Below are 23,636 nucleotides of genomic sequence, written 5' to 3'. Positions count from 1 at the left end.
TTTGTATTATAAACTACCTAGACCTCTGCTTTGGAACAAGAAACATGGGTATTCAAAACAGGGTACAACTTGACTTCATGGGCCTTAGCACAATTCATAATGAGATGAATAAGGCCCTCATGGAGGACTGGGTTGTCCACATTCTCAACATGTTTCTCCAGACCATGCTTTAAGGAAGACAAAAGATAAAAAGGGATCGAGATTTTCGTATCATGTCTGAAGTGATTCAAAATGACAAAGTGATAGGAAAAAATGCTCGCATACCAACCATCAAGAGTAATGTATTGCACAATCACTTCTGCCACATCAGCCTGGGGTGTCTAAAGATCCTTCCTAGTAGCCACCATCATCCATCTTTTGAAACCTATTTCGCTCCTTCATCTTGTCGAAGAAGGTGGATATAGCTTCATCTGCAAATTTCCTCTCTCTATAGAACTTCCTTCCCTCCATCTGCAGGTCAATAATTTTAGCAATAAATTCTTCATCAATCCTAAATTCTACATTGTAGACCTTAAGGATACCATTATCCCATCATTCGGCAAATACCCCTTCAACCTTTCAATATACGACATCAGTCCTTTGTCCAAAATCTCATTCCAAACCACAGAGTTCCATTTCTAGATTTCAAAAGAGGTGGGTTCCATCCTATTCTTATCACCCCCCATGACATGCACAATTATGATAAATCCAGAAAGCACACCCAGACCACAGAGCAACAAACCAACCCAAAAACAAGCAAAGCCTCTAGAATAGAAAGCATTGGTAGTCAAAAAAATCTTCTACCAGAAAAAATTATCCCAATGGCTTTCAGTCGTTATGCATTGGTAATGAGTGGCCTCTTAATTCAGCATCCCTTCTAGACAACTCAGACAAGTTCCTCGGGAAATTTTCCATTTCTGTCCACCATTTAGCCTCCATGTAATCCACTCCAAGATTTGCCATATAATCAGTGGGGGAATTCCCTTCTTGATGGGCATGCGAAGCTTTAAAGTCCTCTAGGTTGGCAATCATGATATGACAATCCTTGATCAAATGCCTGATTGTCCAGCTTGGCTCCTAGTGTCTATTAATGTAGATGATTATGTTCATCGAGTCACTTTCCAACCAAGCACGGTTAAACTCTTGTCTAACCGCCATCTGTAACCCAATGTAAGCCCCGTGAGCATCAGCATAGTGGTTTGTCTGGGTGCCCAAAGGGAGTGCTAGATAAAAATATTGTTAATATAATGTTTAATTTTATTTTTAATATAGATTTTAAATATATGTATTGGAGCCATTCAATTTCACAAATAGACTAAGGACCCATTGACATAATATTTTTGTTTGATTGATTTAAAAAAATTATTTAATCACTACTTAAAAATGTAACCACGCGTATAATTTCATGCCATGACAGAAACTAATAACAAAAAAATATTATATAAAAATCCCCTCTTTCTTTGACATTCAATCTTGAGTCATCAAGATAATCTTGTGCATTCAAATAAAATAGCAAATTACTTATAAATAATACATAAATTCAGGTGTGCTATTGAAAATTTTCCGGGGAGCTTACACAAGCTATCTGCTTAAGCAACTTACAAATACAGTCTACAGCGCATAAATCAGTTGCAATTTAGTCTACCCCATATCTCTTCCTTATTTTGAAGCCCAGTTCCAGAATCCGGTCAGAGGAGGGAAGAATTTTCTTGACGCTCTCTCTCTCCAGACATCTCTTGACCCAAGCATCAAGCAACGGATATTCAGTCTCAAACGGTATCTTGAAATTCCCAATACTTTCATATGTATGAAACCAACATATTATAGGTATGAACGCGAAATCCAGGAACCCCAAATCCTTTCCAGTGAAGAAAGGCAGTGATCCTCCTCCTGACATTTCTTTCATTGCACCTTCTAATAATTGGAAATTCTCCAGCATGTCACGCTTCGCCTGCTCCTGAGCCTCATCTTTCGAAATCACTATACGAAACCCCGTCTCGAAAATCTGCAAAAACAGACAACGCATGTATTATGCTTTCTCAATCTCCAGCTAGTTGAAAATGTGTTGATTTAATAAAATGCTTATGCCAACAAGAGCGGGCAAACCATTACCTTCTTATCAATGAAGTCAGCCCAGAAGCGGGCAAGGGCTCGGTCATATGGCAAAAACTTCTCGGAGCCCCAGGTCTCATCAATGTAGTGAAGAATAATTAGAGACTCGCATATGGGCTTGCCATTGTGGATGAGGACAGGTATTTTCTTGTAGACAGGATTCATTTGCAGGAGGAGGTCGCTCTTATTGTTGGGCAGCGCCTCTTCTTGGTAATCATATTTGACTCCTCTCTCTTCAAGGGCAATCAAGGGGCGGATGCCGAATGGGCTCATCCATACGCTGAGCACTTTCACTTGCTCCATGTAAAATCACAAATTTTTGACAAAGGTAATGTTTTCTTGGTCTTAATCTTTTCGCCTGGGAGTGAAAATATATAGGAAAAAATAATGTCCGCAACGATAAGAATGATCAGTGGCGTAGAGTTCTGCAGAAGATGTTTCAGCGGGTCCCGGCTTAGCGTTAACCTGACGTCAACACTTACGTCAATGTGCACGTCGTGATCATGCCAATTATTAGGGTATATATTAATTGCTAAGGGTGCAATCCATGAAAATACCGATAACCTAGTCCTATATTTAATTTAGGCTGTGCGAAAAATCATGGAGATTCCATTGAATATAGTATGATTTCCATTTATGGAACATCCTTGCATCGTTCAGCTCTAGTACAATGGAACCCTACAAAGTCAGTATCTAGTCATTTGAATAATCAACTATAGATGCCATCTGCTAATGCCAGCAGAAACGACACATTCAGCCGGTCTATGGTATCAAGCAAAGCATACCCTACTTGCTGGTGGGCCATAAAGCGAAGAAGGGTTGAGCTCCTTGAATAAAATAATTAGGAGATATTAAGACTTGAAAACATATTAACTTATTATGAGGACATGTTCCTAGTCGATGTTATTTTTCTTTGAAAAAAACATAATATAGGACAATTGTTTTAATTGAGAGTGAGGAAAAGATTATAATATATGATTTTTAAATATCAAAAATCATTAACAAAGTTTGAAGAAAAAAAAATTATGTTTTTTAACATTTCACCTTACGAAAAAGTTGAAGAAATTGTGATGATTTATCAATAGACATGGATTCTCATTCAATGAAATTTTAATTTATATTGACATAAATTTTTATTTGTCGAAGTAATCGACAACACCATTATATTCCCTAAGAATATGAATAAAAGAAATAGAATTAAAATTTGGAGTAAGTTTGATAATTTGCTTCACTAGCAAGACACTAGCCTCCAAGAAATTTCATGAAGCTTCCTTTTATTTAAAATAGAGAACAAGATTATGGAATACTTCTTAAAGATAAAATATTTTCAACCTAGCTTGAAAGCATCATTAAGCACCACAAGCATAGCCCAATCATCTCATGTGATTCGTAATGTTAAACCCCATAGAAAAAGAGCAAAATAAATGAATAGAATTATCATTATACATCAAACCCCACTAATTTCGATAGCATTAGTATTGTTCCAACAAGAACCGTTATTATTAATTTTGATATAGATTAGAGGGTATACATACATAGAAACAAGCTTGCACATGTGCACACACACACACACACACACATTAATGAGTTTTATGGAAGCACGTCATTTAATCTTATTAATATTAGTATTGCGCGCACACACACACATGTATGCACATACATACATGCATGCATGCATGCATACATACATACATACATACATACATACATATATCTTAATGATATTTTATGAAAGCACATAGTTTAATCTTATGATAATTTGTGTTTAGAAAAAATAATTTTTAATTGATATACAATTTCAGATTTCATTTTTGTAGTAGCTTCATATCATTTCTCAACATTTGGTATTGGAACTAAAGGTTATGAATGGACAGGGACACCTTTCTATTAAGTGTTAAAAAATTTTGTAGTTGTCGCAAAAGAAATTGTATTATGTCATTTTAAAGATTTTAAGAAATGTTTCTAAATAACATATTCTTCTCCTCATGTAGATCTTTTAAAAAATAATAGTACTAGAAGTTGAAGATGAAAGTTGAATGTGGCGGATATCCTGGAGGAAAGAGATTATTGGTTGCCTATTTTACAAGTAAACAAGCCATTTGATATGTATGACAAATATTAATAAAAAATACAAAAGAGGGCATGGAGAACTATATGAAAATATCTAGTACATTCTAACATCTTGCATATTTATTTAGCAGACCACCACATACAAGTTGAGGGTGATGATCTCGGTGATATCAAAATATGGTTATATCCATTGAAAATGAAATATTTTGATTCTATTGAAGACCATGTCAATATTTTCAAATTGATTTTAAGTCATCTTACTTCTATATTTGTTAAGTTGGAAGATGAAAACAAATATATCTTAATACTGTGATTTTTATTCAATACAACAAAAAAATTAATTATTGTCATTATTTGTAATATTAAAGAGTAAAAAAACTATAATCGTTTTTCTATTGTCCTTTAAGAGGAAGTGAGAAGAAAATATATGAATGTAGCCTCAAAGATGCTTGCATGTTTGAGAAACATACAAAGAAAAATAAGGGCCAAAGCTAGATAAGAAGGATAGATCTATGCCTAAGAGTATATTAAAACACTATGATAGATTAGAGTAGAATTTTGGAATTGTTTAAAATTGGGACATATATAAAGAATAAATATTGAAATTGAAGAGTAGAATATTAAATTAGACACAAAAACTACACTATTACTATAGATCGGTAACAAAATTGAGATATTGGTTTTTAATTGGGATTGAACTAGACGATCTTACAAAACATAATATTGGCCTCTTAACTCCATCATTTTATTCACAACTACCCTATGAAAAATTATTCTTGTCAATTGACTTTTAACAACTAAATATTTGTTTAATCTAGTAACTATTCTAAATTAAAAACTATTCATTAATGTAATATTTTCCAACATTCCCTCCTTAGAATATTAATCTAAACAAAGGTTAGAATACTACAAGAGTTGGCAAAAACCCTTCTAGAGACTTTCGTGAAGGGTCTTCATTAATCCTCCTCACTCAACTAGGAAACATCGAATTGACTGCATCAATGGAACTCCTAACTCTAGACATTGCAACCATCTGCACAACATGAGATAACATAAAGTGTTTCCAACCACCTTGCACAATGAGACAAATAACTTTCTTTTAAAAATTCACATCTCGTTCGAGTGTGCCAAAATATCCTCTCTAATACCACACGTGACAGAACAAATCTCCTCTAAGAATCCACATCTCCTCTAAGTATGTCAGATACCTCCTTCAATAATCTTGAAACAATACCTCTTTCTCCATATTAAACCTAAACAAAAAAAATACATCAATTGCATTCACAAGAAAACGCTAGCTCTACTTTTCTCTTTGAAGGAACACAAATACTTCCAAGAACCCTATTTTCTTTAAGGAGAAAAATATTTGCAAGACCCATATTTTATCAAGGGACATAAATGTGACTAGTTATTTTAATAAAATAAATCACCCCTAAATGAGAAGCTAGCTAAGGATGATAGATATCATGTTGCCTCCATTTCCTCTAACTTCCAATGTGTTATTTTCCTAGACCTTATCCTTCATAATTAGAAATCAATCCTCTCAAAGTTTTATCAAGTGTGGCTTTTAGGTATCAAGTATGCAAACATTTAATGAATTATCCATGTGATGTGTGGCCATATGCAATTTTAATGATTTTAGCTACTAATACATCCTTATAATATTTTTACAAAATATGACCAAATAAACCTTATAACTCCAAATAAACCTATAAATCTATTTGTTTTGTCTTAAATTAAAATCTTAAAATTAAATTATAATTCTCAATAGATGAATTATTTTTTTATGCAAAAAATTGATCATGATAAACTCCAAAATTATTCTTAAGGAAATTCAAACAAACCTTTGAAAGTGAACCTCGCCACACACTAATTTATTATACTTGACAATCAACTACATATGCTATTTTTTGCAGCCCACATAAATGCTAAATAAAAGTTTATAACTTTAAAAAATTTATAGACTCTCTTTTCCTTCTTTACATTAATGCAAGGGAAGTCATTTGATGAATTAATCCAAAAAAATCAAAATGACCTGATAATCCCTTGTATGTCAATCATGTTAGGTATCTTATTATTTTCACCATTCCAAGTATGAGTGCCAAGAATAGATATGGAGTTGATTCAAAGGACAAGCATAGGTGTGTGGTGCAGAGTGCTCCTTTATTGTTATGTGAGCTATAGAAACTATTGAGAAAGCAAAAAGTTATATCATAATCAAATAGACATTACCATGTAACTAATGCTTCTATCCTTAAATCACACCTATGAATGGCTCATCGCTCTATGAAAACTTCTTCTATTGCCTTCTCACTTCATTCATTAAAAATATCAACAATTATGTCTATAATATACTACTTGGAATAGGTATGCGACATGGAAATAGTAGGCAGAAGAAGGGATCTACCTACTTCACATTCTCCAATACATCCATTTATCATGAAATTCAAACTCTAGAGGACATTTTCATATTATGCAATTTTCTATAATACTAAATGAAGAGTAGGAAATAAAATTTCACACAAAAACTACACCTTTGTTGTAGTTTAATAACAAAGTAGAGATATTAATAATCAATCAAAATTCAACTAGACGATCTTACATAACACAGTCCATTATTTTTATAAAGTCATCATTTTATTCATAACTAATCTATAAGGAACTATTCCCATCAAGTAACTCTTCACAACTAAATATTTATTTATCAAATATAATTTAAAACTCTAAACTAAACAAAACAAACAATGTAATATTTTCCAAAAGAAATGAGGAAAAGAGCTCAAATTCATCAATGAAAATATTTTCCAATGTTGTTGAAAATTACATAAATTATCTATTTCTTCTAACACTATAAGCGATGATACTTTAATTATTGATTCAATTTTCTCCTTACTAAATGAGTCCTCACAAGGAATAATTTTCAACATATGGTTGTGTACCTACATGATAGATGCTCAAGATGTTTCCTTTTGAGAGGACAATATAATATGTAGATTGTAGATGAGGTAAACAAAAATATATATTTTAGTCTTATAAGTGTAACAAACCTTGATCACTTTTTACATGTTCTAGATCATGAGAAATTTAATCTCTATATCCAAAAGTGATCCTCTTCATCAGAATATTTTGACACAAAAGGAACATATCATTGAAATTTCTATTAATGCTACTTTTGAGGAGAGCAAAACAAAAGGTTTCAATGAACTCAATTTGATATAATCAGATAGTTTTTACATTGATGTGTATTGGCCATATAAAGCCATTATTTTCCTATATAATTGCTAAAACTCCCAAAATAACTAACTATTTATTTTATTTATTTATTAATATAAAAAATTTAATAATCCAACATTATCCCTCTTATTACATTAATTCAAACAAGAGTAGAACATTTCAAGGGTTGAACCCAAACCTTTGGAATCTTTGATGAAGCATCTTCACCATTTCATCTTCCTCACCTAGGAAACACCAAAATGACTACATCGATGGATCTCCTAATTGTAGAACCTAAAATCATCTACACAACATGAGATAGCATAAAACTATTTCCAAAATTTATGCACACTGAGACACATTTCCTCTAAATCTCCACATCTCCTCTGAGTGTGTCTAATGCCTCCTCTAGTGCTACACATGAGACAACTTTCCTCTAAAAGTCTATATCCCTTCTAACTGTGTCTAATGCCTTCTCAAGTGTTGTGAAAACAATCCATCCTTTGCATTACAAAGAATCAACCAAATGTGGATACACCAACTACACACATAAGAAATATTGCCACTCTATTTTCTTAAAGACATAATTCCAAGCTCCCTCTTTACTTCAGAGACACAAATAGGGTGCTTCTCATGCAATAAATCACCCCTGAGTGAGAAGCTAGTTCAGGATAATAAAACACCTCTTGGCTCCTATGTGACCCTATTATATTTTATCGATTTGGTGTCTTAGATGAGATTTTTGACCCTCATCAAGTGTAGAAAAGATATCTCTTAATGTCCAAGCAAGACTATTCAAAGATCCATTCAAACCATGACTATTGAAAAATGCATTAGGTACACTCTCAAGTGTAGAATGAATGGATCCAAAAGAACAAGAAATTTTTGGAATGAGTAAAGATGACAATCTTGACTTCAACCAATGATGAACCCTACACTAGTCAATCTTATACCTCCAAAAGTTCTATAATATCTAAAACATTCATAAGATACATTTTAGCATGTTATTTTGGAAGTTCACCATAACCAATTTGAGAAACTATTCTATATATTGTAGTCACAGTTTCAACAAGTAAGAAAAATAAAATGTTCTTATAGATAACAAAAATTAATCCAAAAGAATTCAGAGCTAATGCAATCTCTGGTTTAGTGTGTTTTAGGGTTTATCTTTTTCTATTTTTTTTTTGCTTTATGGGGTTGGCCCATGTTTTTGTGGCTATTTTGCCATTGGTTCTGGACTTGCTAGCGACTATTCATTTTTTGTATTTCTCTTTGACTTTGGGTTTCGGGTCCCTGTAAAACCCGTTTATCTTAATAAAAAACAAAAAATATTTTTTCCTTGTAAAACCCACTCTCATGGTTGAGGGAACCAGGAAAATCCCTATGTTTTTTGTTCCTCTCAAGGACAAGATGTATGCTAGTAGTTTTCAAGGGCCTAGTTTGGCTAGGTAACGGTTTTTGGTTAGGTTCATGCTTTGTTTTTTGTGGTCTAGAGATTCAATTGCGGGTTATGGGAGCCTAGAAAAACCCTTCTTGTTGGCTAAGGGTGCTTGTTAATACCCTCATTCTCTATTAATCACTAGCATCCACACACATTCCATTAAAAAAAAAATTGAGTTTTTATCAGCATGCATATCCTTATTATCAGCACACATGTCAAAATTAAATTCAAATAATCCCATTCCCTCAAGCTCCTTGTCTTCTTTCACATTCGTTGGTTCAAACATGGGATGGAGACTGACAATAAGTGCATTGCATGTTGCATCATAGGAGACAACCTCACTATCAAAAACCAAATCAACAGGGTGCATAGATTCTTCACTCTTTCCATGTGCATATCCCAGGTACTCTGCTACTAGCAAGTCTAAGATGTCTTCACTACTGATAGAACATATGTCATCTTTCTTACTAACATGTCCCATGTTGCTATCCTTTTCAGCCGAAAACTCACCAGATTCATAAGAGCATATGTGTGCCATGTTATGGGAGATTGAATCTCCAACAACATTCTCAAAATCACAATCACCATCCAGAAAAGAATGTTGACCCTATAGATGTTCATCTTCAACTTCATTTAGGATGTCATGGCATTCATTCTCATGCTCATTCTCTTCACCTATCTTTTTTTCATACACATTATCTTCTCCATGTTGACCATGTGACTGGTCTTTAATTATACAAAGAATATCATTATCAACTTGTGCATCCTTATGATATTCTTTCTCAACCTTGTCATTATTAGCATGAGAGTTTTCACCTTCAAGCTGTGCTACATTTTAGATTTAAAATCTTCAAACATGTCAATCCATGCAAATATTTGATTAAAACAAGCTAGTTTCGAATTTCTTGGCTAGTGAATAGTATCAAGTTCATAGACTTGAAAAAATAAGTCTATCCACTCATAATCTTGAAGCATAAAACTCATAGGAATACAATGTAATGCCTTCAAGAATCTAGACAATAACACATAAGGTTGCTCACCCACTTTTTTGTTCATGTCCAAATGAGCGTTGACATACATTATTGGGTACTCAACATAGAAGCTTTGTTCTTACGCTATTTGGGGTTGATAAACTTGCTCATACTGCCGAAAGTATAAGCTATGACAATAGGGATACACATGCTTTGAAATTTGTATTAAGCATTTCACACATGTTTCTCTTGTACATATATTGCATCTTCACATGTACGAATATTTTGAGGACTGGGGGCTACTCATTACTGACTGTATCATCACCGAATCTTTCTAAAAACAACCTCTTGAATCAATCCCATGAGGGCACACTTTGTGTTGCTAAACTTTCATACCACTCCTTTGCACCATCTTTCAATGATCTCACAAAGAACTTCATGACTATGTCTTCATTACAAAACTAAAAGTCTTCAACAAACTGATTGAATGCTTGAATGTGGTATTGTGCTGATTTGGATCCATATGCATGAAATAAAGGTACTTGATCCTTAAACTAGATAGGGAAGTGATGTGGGTACCCTTCAATGTTGTTGAAACTCAAAGGTCTATACATCTCAGGGATGACCACCCTTCTAGGCCGGCCTTCAAGTTGTTGATTATTCATTATGCCTGCGACAACATAATGACCAATCATCTTGCTTGAATTTACAAGCTCCTCATACAAACTTTGCAGTCACACATGACTTGACAACATTTTTACAATAAGATCTTAAGCAAAAGTAATACATAAAGACTGAAAATCAGACTTAAGACCTTTTGAATGAACCTATTACAAAGATTTGCACACTCTTTCAACACAAGCATATGACTACAAATACAACTGAAATGTATAAAAATTTGAAAGTAAACATTTTCCCTTTCTAATAAGTGTTGCTACACTTGACAGGGAAGATTTCAAAACTTAAAAATTTATGGTTTTCAAAAAACTTCTCAGAGAAGAATACTTGGAAAATATAGCAAAAATTGCTCTCTTTTTTTTGACAAGGAACTCCTTTACAACTAGAGATATTCTTGCTTCATAATCAGGTTCTTTGAGATAGAGTCGCCACCTCCTTGCATAGGAAAAAAGTTTTGAACAACAAGGAGCTATTCAAAAGAGTTTTCCATTTTGGGTCTTCTCCAACATCAGCAGAGTCACTTGATTTTATTTGCACAAGTTGCTACAAGACACCTTCCAAGATGAAAACACACCAACTATCTGAAATAAAAGTTCAGACCCTTCACTTTGTTGACTCTTTTCAAATAGAGTGATGGGGAAATCTATATGATGATTTAGACTTTGCTAACTAGAGATTCTAGACACTTCTACAGCGGAGTCACCATTTTGTTAGTTCGCAAACCAACAGTCCTCGAGTCCTAGATAAATTGCCACTAACTCATCGACAAACCTAGAGAGGGATTTGGCCAATGAATGAGAATCAGTCACAAGACTGAAATCTCCTGCACTTTTGGCTCTATGAGACCAAGGCGCGTGAACCTATGAAATGTCAAAACAACTAACAACTTTACAATACTCAGGACATTACATTTACAGTAGATCATCCCAATGAAAATATACTAAGGAAGATGGTTTAAGTCCTAGTTATAGATTTAACCTTAGTTTCTAAGAATCTATGCACTTCATTGAGGAGGGGGGTTTGTACACTAATCCTACTCCTAATGCAAAGAGTAAAAGAGATTTTGATTTAAGGAGTGATTCTGAAAATTGGAAACAACTCCATGACCGGTGCCTTGTATGGGCAGCAAAGTTAACTTCACAATATGCAGATTTAACATATAAATAGGGTAACATGCAACCATTGAGCTTGAAATGTTAATGCATTACACCAAAATTCTCCATTTTGGTTTCACCAACAGTCATACTTGAGAATCGTATATATACACAACACTATTTCTATGTACCTTGAAGAGGAAAATTAATCTCTTCCTTGAAGAGAAGAAAACAACAAGATATACACCTAACTTGTAGGGACAAAACAAAACAAAATAGAGCATACATAAGAGAGACAACTGCAAATAAAACCTCTAAATCTGCCTGTATTATGGTTACAACTGTTTGAAACATTAAGAAATACAAACTGAATGAAAACTCTAATTGGCATTAAAACTTGTATTGTACATGGAAGCCTTGCTTCTAGAAGAAATTACATTCAGAATCAACCCCTTCTCACTGGCCCTAAATTCCCTTTTACAGGCACAAGTGAGAAAAATAAGCTTCAGGCCAGGAGAGATACACACATCAAAATTTTATTGCCTAGGACATAGATAGGCCATGATGTGTCTATTTTCCTACTTTGTACACAATCCATCATGAGGCAATTAATGCAAGCAGTGCAATTGCAGCCTTTGGGACTTGGGACCATGAGCTTGAGGACAAACAAAAGTAGGTGTCGAGAGCCACACATAAATTTTCCTTAAGTTCATCCTCTATTGCATCATGACCAAGCTCCAAACCTAGATTAATATACCTAGTAATTTATACCTGCTCTCTGTCCTTTCATATTCTCGGTTTGTGACCCTCTAGCATGCTCGAGGCTATAAAATATTATAGACAAAAGATCCTCCGATCTCATAGAACCACTCAACTGATCTTCTGTCCAATCTTCATTAAATGTACCTCCTCCTTGGTGCCATTGTTGAAATCCAATCTGATTTGGTCACAAAAATCTACCTGCAGCATGTCGGCACAACAATCTTTGTCGGCATCGTCTCTCCCCTCAACAAATGGAATTTGTCCAATCAGCATACGTCACGTTCTCAAAATATTCTCCTTATCCTGTGGTCAACCTCCATCAACCCTCCACGTGGACAATTTGACCATTGTGCTATCCTTTGCAAATCTCATAACATGCATGTTATGTGCCCCTGTGATTTCATCATTTGGTCCTTAGCGTTACGCAATAACGGGTTCCTCCTTCCTCTTCATCTTTACTTATCCTATGTTACCTTTGAGACATCACTTTACCCCTATGGGATAAGCCCTTTCTTCATTTTTCCTTCATCTCGCGAGTTCCTTGTGTCTGCTTGTTGTTTGTGTGGGATAAGCCTTCCTTGGTATTTCCTTGTTTCCTTATCCCACATGCTATGGGGACAATCTCATTATCCTCATGGGATAAACCTCATTCATGCTTTTCTTTGTTGTTTTCCTATCCCATGTTGCTTGTTTCTTTGCTCCCTTGATGTCAGAAGGCCACGTGGGATAAGCCATTTTGTCTTCCGCCTTAATTGTTTTCTTATCCTGTAGTCATTTCCTTATACTCATGGGCATGTGTGGGATAAGGAAATCTACCTTTGGTCCCCTTCACTTTCTTATCCCATGACCTTCAATTACACCCTTCTTGCCCTCACCGGATAATCCTTTTTCCTTTTGTCTTAATATTTTCTTATCCCACGGCCCTTTCCTTATCCCCGTGAGGACGTGTGCGATAACGAAATCCTTCTTTGTCGCTTCATTTTCTTATCCCGCGTTGCACTTTTATTTTTGCTTTATTCCTTTGTGCATCGGCAACCTGGGTCTTCATCACCACACGGGATAAGCCTTCTTGCTTATCTTCTTCTATCCTCCTTATCCTACATGACCTATTTGTATTACTCATCATGGCACAGGATAAGCATTTATTTTTGTTGCCGCTTTGTTCTCTTGTCCTGCATGACTATTTATACTTTCTGTTTACCTTGTGGGATAAGAGATTTTGAGCTCCTTTGACTTGGACCTTATGCTGCACGGTCATTGTTCATTGCTTTCCACCCCGCGGGATAAGGGAAATGTCCACGTCAACACCTTGCTTCCATATGGGCCTTATCCTGCGAGCCTTGGAGATGCTTTTCTTTGTAATGCGAGGCAACATTTGTTAGGTAAATAGGCCTTATTCTTATCTCGCACCATTAGGAAACTGCATGATGATGCTCATGGGATAACACATTTCCACACAACCTCATTGATTTTCTTATCCCACGTAACTGGGATATTGGGGCTGTCATTTAAGTGAAGAATTCAAGCAAGTGGGACTCATAATGGATAAAGTGTTGTGCGATGGGGCCATCCTAATAAAAAATATGACTAAGCTTTAGTCACCAGGGGAATTATATGATCCTTAGGGAACAAATATTTTAGGTAATCAACCCGATATTAAAAAAATGACATGTGGGGTCAGTAAACCTATAATAGAGAACCCTCCTGATCATGACCTAAGGTGAGAAAACTGGCTGATGTCGATCAACTATGAAACATAACATGGCCCAGGAGAACAAAGGGGAAACTTAGCAAAGTAAAAATCCTCCAAAAACCCTAAACCCTAATATTATTATCACAAGAGAGGCATATCAAAAGCCAAAATTCAGCACTTCTGATAGTGCAAAAATATGAGCTTAGTAAATGATCTACAAAGGCCTATTCTGAAAGGCAATTCTAAATGAAATCTACAAAATTTCAAGTCTGGGTCTTCAAAATTAGGCAAAAATTTTGAAGTCCCAACATGCCAGACCCAAGCTTGATCTTGACATGTTGTCTTGAGACTTGCTTCAAATTCTTCCATCATATTACTCTTCATTCAAAGAGGGAACATTTTTTTATTTGTCATTTCAACCTTGTAAATCACCATGTAACTAGGGGGAATATCTAGTATAGTACACTCATTATTCTCAAAAACAACTTTATAACCTTTTTGTATAAGTTATACCATAGTTCTAATATTATATTTTAAACATGGTACAAAATAAAGATTAGGAATGGATTATTACCAAGCTTTGTTATGACATTGATTTCACCTTTACCCATGAGTTTTAGTATGTTATCATTGGCCAATTTAACTTATGATTTGACTAAAGTATCCAAGCTTTCAAACAAGTCTTTATTCCCTACCATATGATTGCTACAACCACTATTTAGAAACCAAATGCTATTTGAACTTTCTTGAGCTACATGAAAGTAATAAATAATGTTCTTGAACTACTCTAAAAAAAAAGTACATTTTGCTTTCCTGTATCCACTTGTTTTTCTTGACATTCTTTTGCAAAGTGACCATACTTCTTTGCAATAATACCATTGACTGTTAGAATTATCATACTTTCTTTATGGCTATTATTGTTACGTCCTCTTGTATTGAAACTTTTATTTCTCCTTCCTCCTTGTTCAAAACTACTTCTTTCTTCTCTTTAAAATTGCCTCTTCGTCTTCCTCTAAATTTGAGTTTCCTCTTCTTCCGCCTCTACCAAATGTCATATGTGTCTTAAATGCATTTTCCAATGAAGTTCTATTATTCGTTACAACCTGTATTCATAATTTTCTCAACAGTTCAAATAACTCATCTATAGAATATTTTGACAAATCCTTAGATTCCTCAATTGCCACCATAATAGCATCAAACTTTCTATGCAAACTTCTAAGAATATTTTTTACAATTTTTTATCTATTAGCTCATCACCATTTAATATAATTTGATTAACCACATTCATAACTTGAATTGAAAATTTTTCTACTGAATCACAATCTTTTATTTGAGGATTTTCAAACTTCCTTCTAAGTACTTACAATTTAGCTACATTTACCTTACTTGTACCTTGATATGTTGTCTCTAGTATCTCCCATGATTGCTTCGCTGAAAAAGCTCCACTAATTCTAGCAAGAACAATGTCATCCATACCTTGTTGAATGATTTGTAAGGCCCTTATATCCTTTTTCCTATTTTCCTTTAGTTCACTCTTTTCATATACGGTTAATGATTATTCATCCTCTGGTTCTACAAATCTTTCCAATTTCCATAATTTTTACTAGAAAAAATTGGAATTAGAGGCTGCATGATACCCGATACCATGGTTTTGTATAATTTTTACTACACTAACTCTTTATATCTTCCCTTTTGCTTGGCAAAGATCTCTTCGAATTTCTCCAATCCCTTTTGATCGGCGATTGCTTATGTTTAGATCATCAACTTATGCTTTGTTGACTATGATCTTCTTTAATGGTTTCTCTTTTAATAGTGAGACTTTGATCGGCTTTCAAGCTTGCAAAATGACAATCATTGGCATACAAAATGTTGTTCTTTTGAAAGACTACGAGTTCCAATTGTTAGATTCTATGACAAGTGAGAACTGAGCTAGAATTTGATGTTATTCATAGATCACACACAACTCCAAGAAATATATGATCGAAGATCAAAATAGCTAAATGAAGATCAATTTGATATGAGAGAAAAATAGAGGTCCAAAGAAGAGAATTTTGAGAAGACTCTCACTAAGCTATCACTAAAGTAGTGACGGTGAGAGTATATTGCTTATTATATAGAAAAATAATAGCATATACATCCAAGGGGTGCATTAACTCCTATTCCCCATAAAAGGTGGGAGGTTTTACCTTCTTTGTAAATGCCAAAACATGTGGCATAACCTCCTTACATGAAGGCAAAAAAGAAGTTGAGAAAATTGGTACATAAGGCCTAAAGAGGGTGAGAAAACCAACTACCCCATAACCCACTTAGGAAATGACAAAATAGTGGTTATGAGAGGTGGCACAACAAGCCAAAAGAGGGTGTGTAACTCAACTACCCATGTGAGGTGTAGAGTTACATATGTAGCTGAATTATTTTGCCACGTGTCCTCATATTAACCACTCCTAATAACCTAATAAATTTCAATAATATACATGTAGGAAAAATAATTATTCCCTACCATAAGGAAGATTAAAAAACCTACACTAACACCCTCCCTTAAGCGTAGCTTAGGTGGGTGAAAAGATGGGTCCTGGAAAATTAGGCCATGCTAGGTACCCATGTACAAAGATATGCCCCCCAAAAGAAGAAGGCCCCCCATAAGAGGAATACCCCACCCTTTCTTAAATAGAGAGAGAAAGAATGAAGCACTAAGAAACCCCTCCTGAAGTAGACACCTGTGTGCATCCCAAGCAAATATCGAAAATGAAGGAACTTGTTTCTGGTGAAGGGTTTGGTGAAGATGTCCGTAGTCTGCTCTGATGTAGAACAATACTTAAGATCAATGATCCCTTCCTGAATTAGCTCCCGAATGTAGTGCATATGTATCTCAATGCGTTTTGGCCTCTAATGATGACATAAGAAATCCAAACTCAACCAATGAAACTACATGAAGTACATATGAAATAAAATACTAATATTACCTTCATGGCTTATGTCCCATTGTGTCCTAACTCCACTGTTCCTGATTGCAGATGGTTTGCTCTCAGACAATGCACTGATAGCTTCCAAGATGGCATATGAAGAATGGACTGATAACTTGTAGTTAACTGATACTATGATATGCAATACTACATGATTATGCTAAAATGATTATGCTATGATGCTATATGATAATTTCTATTGCTATTTGCTATTTGCTTCAAAAACTCATGGATGCATATGATTAATTTGAAGACTAACTCTCTCTCAACTGAATCTCTTGATTTTATAGACCTTGAGAGGATTAAATGATGTAGCTCAGATCAACAGTCATGATCAGATTTGTAGATTTGAATGGTTGTGAGAAAATGTGAAGGCTGAGAGAAAGGGGGAAGCAGAAGACAAGTGTCACTCATCTCACCTTGACTGGGTTGCTGACTGAGAGAATCTAAGGATGGTTGGAGGAAATTTAGGCATGAATATGACAAGTAGACTCCAGTCCTTCATAAGATGTAGGGGGTGTTGGAGAGAATATAGGAAATGGTTTTGAAATATGTGTACATACACAATTTCATTAACTTTGGAATTTGAAGATAAATGATGAATTAATATTTAAGAAATATTAATTTCCTTAGCCACATGTTTGATGAGTTGGCAAAGGGAAGATGAAGTGGAGATGGAGGGTGAGTTGGAAAAGGGATTTAAATAATTTAGCAATTATTTAATATTTTAGACTATAGGATAGGAGAATAACTATTAAATATGAGATATTTAATTGTTTGCAGAAGATAATTAAATATTAGATATTTAATTAACTTGGTTAAAAGGATAATTAAATATAAGATATTTAATTAATTAGAGGAATGGGATAGATGAATTAATTATTATAATATTTTAATTAAATTAATTAATAGAAAGACACGAAAAAATGAATTAAATAAATTAATCTTTTCAAATTAACTATTTAATAGAAGAATAATCATTAAATAAATATAAAATATTTATTTAATTGCTCATAGTCATTTTATGTGTATACACATATGTATCTCAATGTGTTTTGTCCTCTAGTGATGAACTGGATTTCTTGAGATCTATATAGCACTCTAATTATCACAAAAGATGATCATAGGTTTTCTGATTGGAATACCAAACTGAGTGAGAATATTCTGAAGCCAAATAGTCTTAGTCGTTGCATTGACTACCCCTTGATATTTAGCCTTTATTGATGAAAGAGAAATTACAGAATGCTTCTTGGTCGACCAACAAACTAGACAAGAACCAAGTGAGAAAGAATACTCTGAAGTGGACTTGCAATCTTGAGAATCACCTGCCCAATCTAAATCTGTATATCCCACCAAGGCAATATCCATGCATGCTACATATTGAATTCCATAATTGTGAGTACCCTGAATGTAGTGGAGAATCTACTTAGTTGCTTTCCAATGCAACTCGTGTGGCTCCTACATGAATCTAGAGACAATACCCACAACATATGAAATGTTAGGTCTCATATGAGTTCATATGAGTCATGTAGATGATGCTCCCAACAAGTTGTCCGTATAAAGTGTCATCAACCAAGGGTGAAGAGCACTTAGCCTCAAGTTTGACCCCTGATAAAAATGGAGTAGGTGTAGGCTTACAATCAGCCATGTGAAATCTGGAGTGCATATCAAGTGCATACTTGGGTTGTGCAAGGAAGATACCTAAAGAAGATTGAGTGATCTCAATCTCCAAGAAGTAATGTAGAAGACCCAAGTCTAACATAATAAATCTATCATGTAGAGCATTTTTTACTGCCTTGATGGTGGATGAGTGACTCCCTATGATAAATAAGTCATCAACATAAGGAACCAAAAATGTGAGAGTATCAGCTTGCTGCAGAATGTATGCGTTTGAATAAGAATGGCACCGAGAGAAACCAACTGTCAGAAGGAATGAGTTCATCTTGGCATACCAAGCTCGAGGAGCCTATTTAAGGCCATAGAGAGACTTTCAAAGTTGACACACAATTGAAGGATCCTGAACAAACCCTTGTGGCTGATCCATGTAGATTTCCTCCTGAAGGTCGCCATGAAGAAATGCACTCTTCACATCCATCTGACAAACTTCCCAATGATGGGTTACATCTATATCAAGAACAAGTCAGATGGAATTCATGTTAGCAACTGAAGCAAAAGTCTCAGAGTAATCAACCCCTAGAACTTGGGAAAAATCTTTTTCTACCAAGCGAGCCTTATACTTATCAACTTACCCATCAGTTGCAAATTTTGTTTGATAGATCCACTTGCATCAAACAAGTTTCCTTCCCTTAGGAATTGGAACTAAATCCCACGTGTGATTCCTTTCCAAGGAATTAAACTCTTCTTGCATTGCAACATCCCACTCGGGAACACCTGAAGCTTCTCGAAAAGATTGTGGATCAAAAGTTGAAGAAATGAAGAGATGTGGAGCCTGCTGAAATTGTGACTTTTTTCTTATAGTATCTGATGGATCACCAAGCCAATCTCCTACTTACTCATATTTTTGTCGATCCCAAAGAGGTACTGAGTCTGGAGAGTCTGGGGGAGAATTGTTAACCTTTGAATGATGAATATGTGAGGAATATGAATCCTCATAATCATTGTCCCCATTTGAAGTGGTAGAAGACTCCACATCAAGATTAGGAGAATTGAAACTCTCTAACGAACTATCATCATGATGTAATGTATCCAATGTGATAGTGGATGGAGAAGTGGTATGAGATGAGATAGAAGAACTCTCCTCAAAATAAACATTCCTCTTAATGAGCAACTCATGAGTAGAGGGATGGAGAAGTCTATACCCTTTGACATCAACTAGATACACAAAAAATATACAAGGCTTGCTCTGTGGATCCATAACTTTGTGTTTCTCTGTTGGAATGTGGGACCATGCAAGAGAACCAAAAACTCTAAAGTTCTTAACTATAGGTTTTTGACTTGTCCAATCTTTTAAAGGAATTACCCCCTTCACAATTTTGTGAGGAACTTAGTTCTGGATGTAACACACACAGTTGATAGCCTCTTCCTAGTAATGAGGTTCCAAAGACTTGGAGTGAATAATACAATTGTCCATCTCCTTCAAAGACCCATTCTTGCATTTTGTGATACGATTCTACTAAGGACTATATAGAACTATGTGTTGCATATTGATACCTTCTGAAGCACAAAACTGTTCCAGTTGATTATTAATATATTCACCCCCATTATCTGTATGTAAAATCTTGATGAACTTTCAAGATTTTCTTTGTAAAATTCTCAAAGACTTCAAAATTTTGTTTGAGAAAGAAAACCCTTGTATATCTAGAAAAGTCATCAATAAATGTCAAGACATATCTAACCCTACTAAAATATTGTTGGGTAAATGGTCCTGCCAAGTCACTATGTACCAACTCCAATAGCTACGTAGATCTCCATTCTTTGCCTTTATAATACTTCTCCTCGGGATTCTTACCAAGAATGCATCCCTAGAAAACTCCATTAGAAAATCGAATAGAAGGCAACCTTGAAACCATGTCCTACCGACTGAGTTGTTGCAAGTAATGGTAGTTCAAGTGGTCAAACCATTAATGCCACAAACAACTCACCTTATCTGCATGAGTGAGTAAAACTGTTGAAGGAGAGTCAGGAACAAAGTGAGAAAACTAATATAATTTGGAATGATGATCTGTTTTTCCCACAGCAACAATAGACCCATTATGCATTTCATTGATTACCGTTGTATTTGGCGTGAACTTGACTCGCTTGCCAGAACCATTGTGTGTGATCTGATAAACAAATAGGAGATTAGTTGATTAAGATGGAACACAAAGGACATCCTATAATGTTCCTTCGACCACATCAACAAACCCTCTCCCATGCACTACAACATGAGTGTCATCACCCATTAGTACGGTAGGCATAGAACATGGCTCTAAAGAGGTAAAATTATCTTCTAAAGAATTCATGTGGTGCAAATAACCTGAGTCAATTATCCAAGCATTGGGCTATGAATAAACAACAACTAGGCTCTTCCCCTTACTCTTATCTGTATCCTTAGAAGATCCTTCTGGTGAACTCTATTTGACTAAATCAGGCACCTTGATATTATTCTTTTCAAGAATATGTGAAAGGTGATCAATTTGTTTCTTTAAACACTTATGTTCATCATGACTAGACCTCTTACAATAAGAACACTTTACCTTCTTCTTCCTAGGTTTTTTACCTTTTGATGAAGAGGTTTGATTATCTTCTTTTGAAGTAGCGGATTTTTTATCTTTCTTCTTCTCTCCTTGGTTCTTTTGTTTCTTATCATTCTTACACGACCCTTTTTGTTCTTTTATGCCTTGATTTACAACTAAGGCATGTGACTTAGAGGTTTTTATTGTGCCCATTTGAACCAATTTGTCCTACTCCCTAGTGAGTTTTGCAACAAATTCATCTAGAGAATGCATTTTGAATGTCGTACCTAGGGCACATTTCATAGCATAGAATGTAGAAAAAGACACTGAATAGTTAGGACCAATATTAGAAAGAGTACTCAAGATCAGTTGCTTATCATATTTCTTAGTTCCACACTATTCCAACCGCAATCTTATAGACTTAAGTTTAGTGAAGAAGTCTTGTATAGTATCAAAATTTGTTGGATTCAACTCTATGAGTTCATTTTCCAACTGATGACCTCTTAGCCCATCCTACTTACCAAAGAGGTTTTCCAAAGTGGTCCACACTTCATTTGGTGTAGTGGTAGATTCAATGTGAAAAAGAAGGTCAAGGGAGACTCACATACACAGAGTACCAAGAGCTTCATCACACTTATTAAACCATTTAATATTTTCTGCAACATCTTGAGGTTCAGTTTCAAGTCCCATAGTAACACGATTATATTAATGTCTTTTCAGATATATCATCATCATAGATTTCCATTCAAAATAATTATATGGTGTTAAAAGGGGAACAATAGATGCATCCATGATAATAGGAAAGAAGATTGCAAAGAATCAGGAAGAGTGCAAAGAAGAAGACACAAGAGACACACCCCCTTTCCACTAGTCTCAGAAATCACCCCCCAAAATATTACAAGGTTGGCACTTTATAATTAGTGTTTTACAAGGTTTTTTATCTGATTACAACGCTTTTAAGGCTCCAATAGCTAGAAAAAAAAAAATTTAATACAAAGAAATTTCATACAAGATCTAAAGAAATTTCATACAAGATCTAATAAAATTAGCCTTATAGCTGCACAATAATTCTCAATACCTTTCCAACAACTATTTGTTTTTGAAAAAAAAAAGTTGTGAGGTGAAAGATATGACTTGTTGAAGAGAAAAAGAAGCAACTGATACAACCTACAATATTTGATGGAGAAATACAAAAAATTTCAATGAGACCCACATGAATGAAAATTTCTCCTTTCCAACTCTTCGCCAAGTACTTGTTTGCGAAAATATGACACCCGAGGCAAAAGTTATGCAACTTTTAAGAAGGGATGTTGAATTTGTCTGCTAGAAAAATGACTTATTCCCTCTTCAAACTCGATTTTTGCAAAAAAATATTCATTTTCTGGGAACAACGCCAAAAACCCAAAAGTGTTTCGATGCAGACAAGAAAAGCCAAAAATCTTTTTTTCTACAAGTGAGTGGAAATTGGAATTATAAAGTTGAAATGAAAATAAATCCAGTAAAAAGATTTTACTCTAATTTTTTTTACTATGTCCTCCATACTCTGATTTTGGTGAAATAAAAGTCACTTTTGACTTTCTTAAGCCTTTTGGACATTCAAAAAATACTCAATAAGATTCCAATATTACCAAAAAACTACAATCACCCAGATCTCAAAGAACACACATATATATAAAACCAGATTTAAGTAGAAGCTTATTTTCCTTTTAAATTGATCAGATTCTCCAAGTCACACGAGAATGTAGGAGAAGAGCATACTTAGTTTTTAAGGAAATTTATAATCTATCAAATAGTCTCAAATCTCTCAAATAAATTTAAAAAACAATGAGCTATAGCAGGCAACATAGATCTAATACCATGTTAGATTCTATGAGAAGCAAGAACCGAGTCAAGATATAATGATAGTCATAGATCACATGCAACTCCAAGCAACAGATGATCGAAGATAAAAATGGCTGAATGAAGATCAATCTAATATGAGAGAAAAATAGAGACAAAGAAGAGAATTTTGAGAAGACTCTCACCAAGCTATCACTGGACTAGTGAAGGTGAGAGTATATTACTTATTATATAGAAAAATAATAGCATATACATCCAAGGGGTGCATTAACTCCTATTCCCCATAAAATATGGGAGGTTTTACCTTCTTGGTAAATGCCAAAACATGTGGCATAACCTCCTAACATGAAGACGAGAAAGGAGTTGAGAAAATTGGTACATAAGGCCAAAAGAGGGTGAGAAACCCAACTACCCCTTAACCCACTTAGTAAATGACAAAATAGTGGTTATGAGAGGTGGCACAACAAGTCAAAAGAAGGTGTGTAACTCAACTACCCATGTGAGGTATAGAGTTATACATGTAGCTAAAGTATTTTGCCATGTGTCTTCATAGTAACCACTCCTAATAGCCTAAAAAGATTAATAATATATGTGTAGGAAAAATAAATATCCCCTAACACAAGGAAAATTAAAAACCTATACTAAC

General features: G+C 34.7%; 1 protein-coding gene across 1 annotated transcript; it reads right to left on the bottom strand.

The window, feature by feature from the left end:
• Positions 1–1,549: 1,549 nt before the first annotated feature.
• On the bottom strand, positions 1,550–2,394 carry LOC131051625 (probable glutathione S-transferase). Its single transcript, XM_057986194.2, has 2 exons — positions 2,092–2,394; positions 1,550–1,984 (listed from the first exon to the last, which is right to left on the bottom strand). Exons 1-2 carry the CDS (start codon positions 2,392–2,394, stop codon positions 1,616–1,618), a joined length of 672 nt encoding a protein of 223 aa, XP_057842177.2. The 3' UTR covers positions 1,550–1,615.
• Between the last annotated feature and the right edge of the window lie 21,242 nt (positions 2,395–23,636).

The sequence above is a fragment of the Cryptomeria japonica genome, chromosome 7, assembly GCF_030272615.1.
Source record: "Cryptomeria japonica chromosome 7, Sugi_1.0, whole genome shotgun sequence".
Taxonomy (NCBI): Eukaryota; Viridiplantae; Streptophyta; class Pinopsida; order Cupressales; family Cupressaceae; genus Cryptomeria; species Cryptomeria japonica.
Note: the sequence above shows the minus strand (reverse complement) of the source record. Positions and strands in the feature narration are given on the sequence as shown.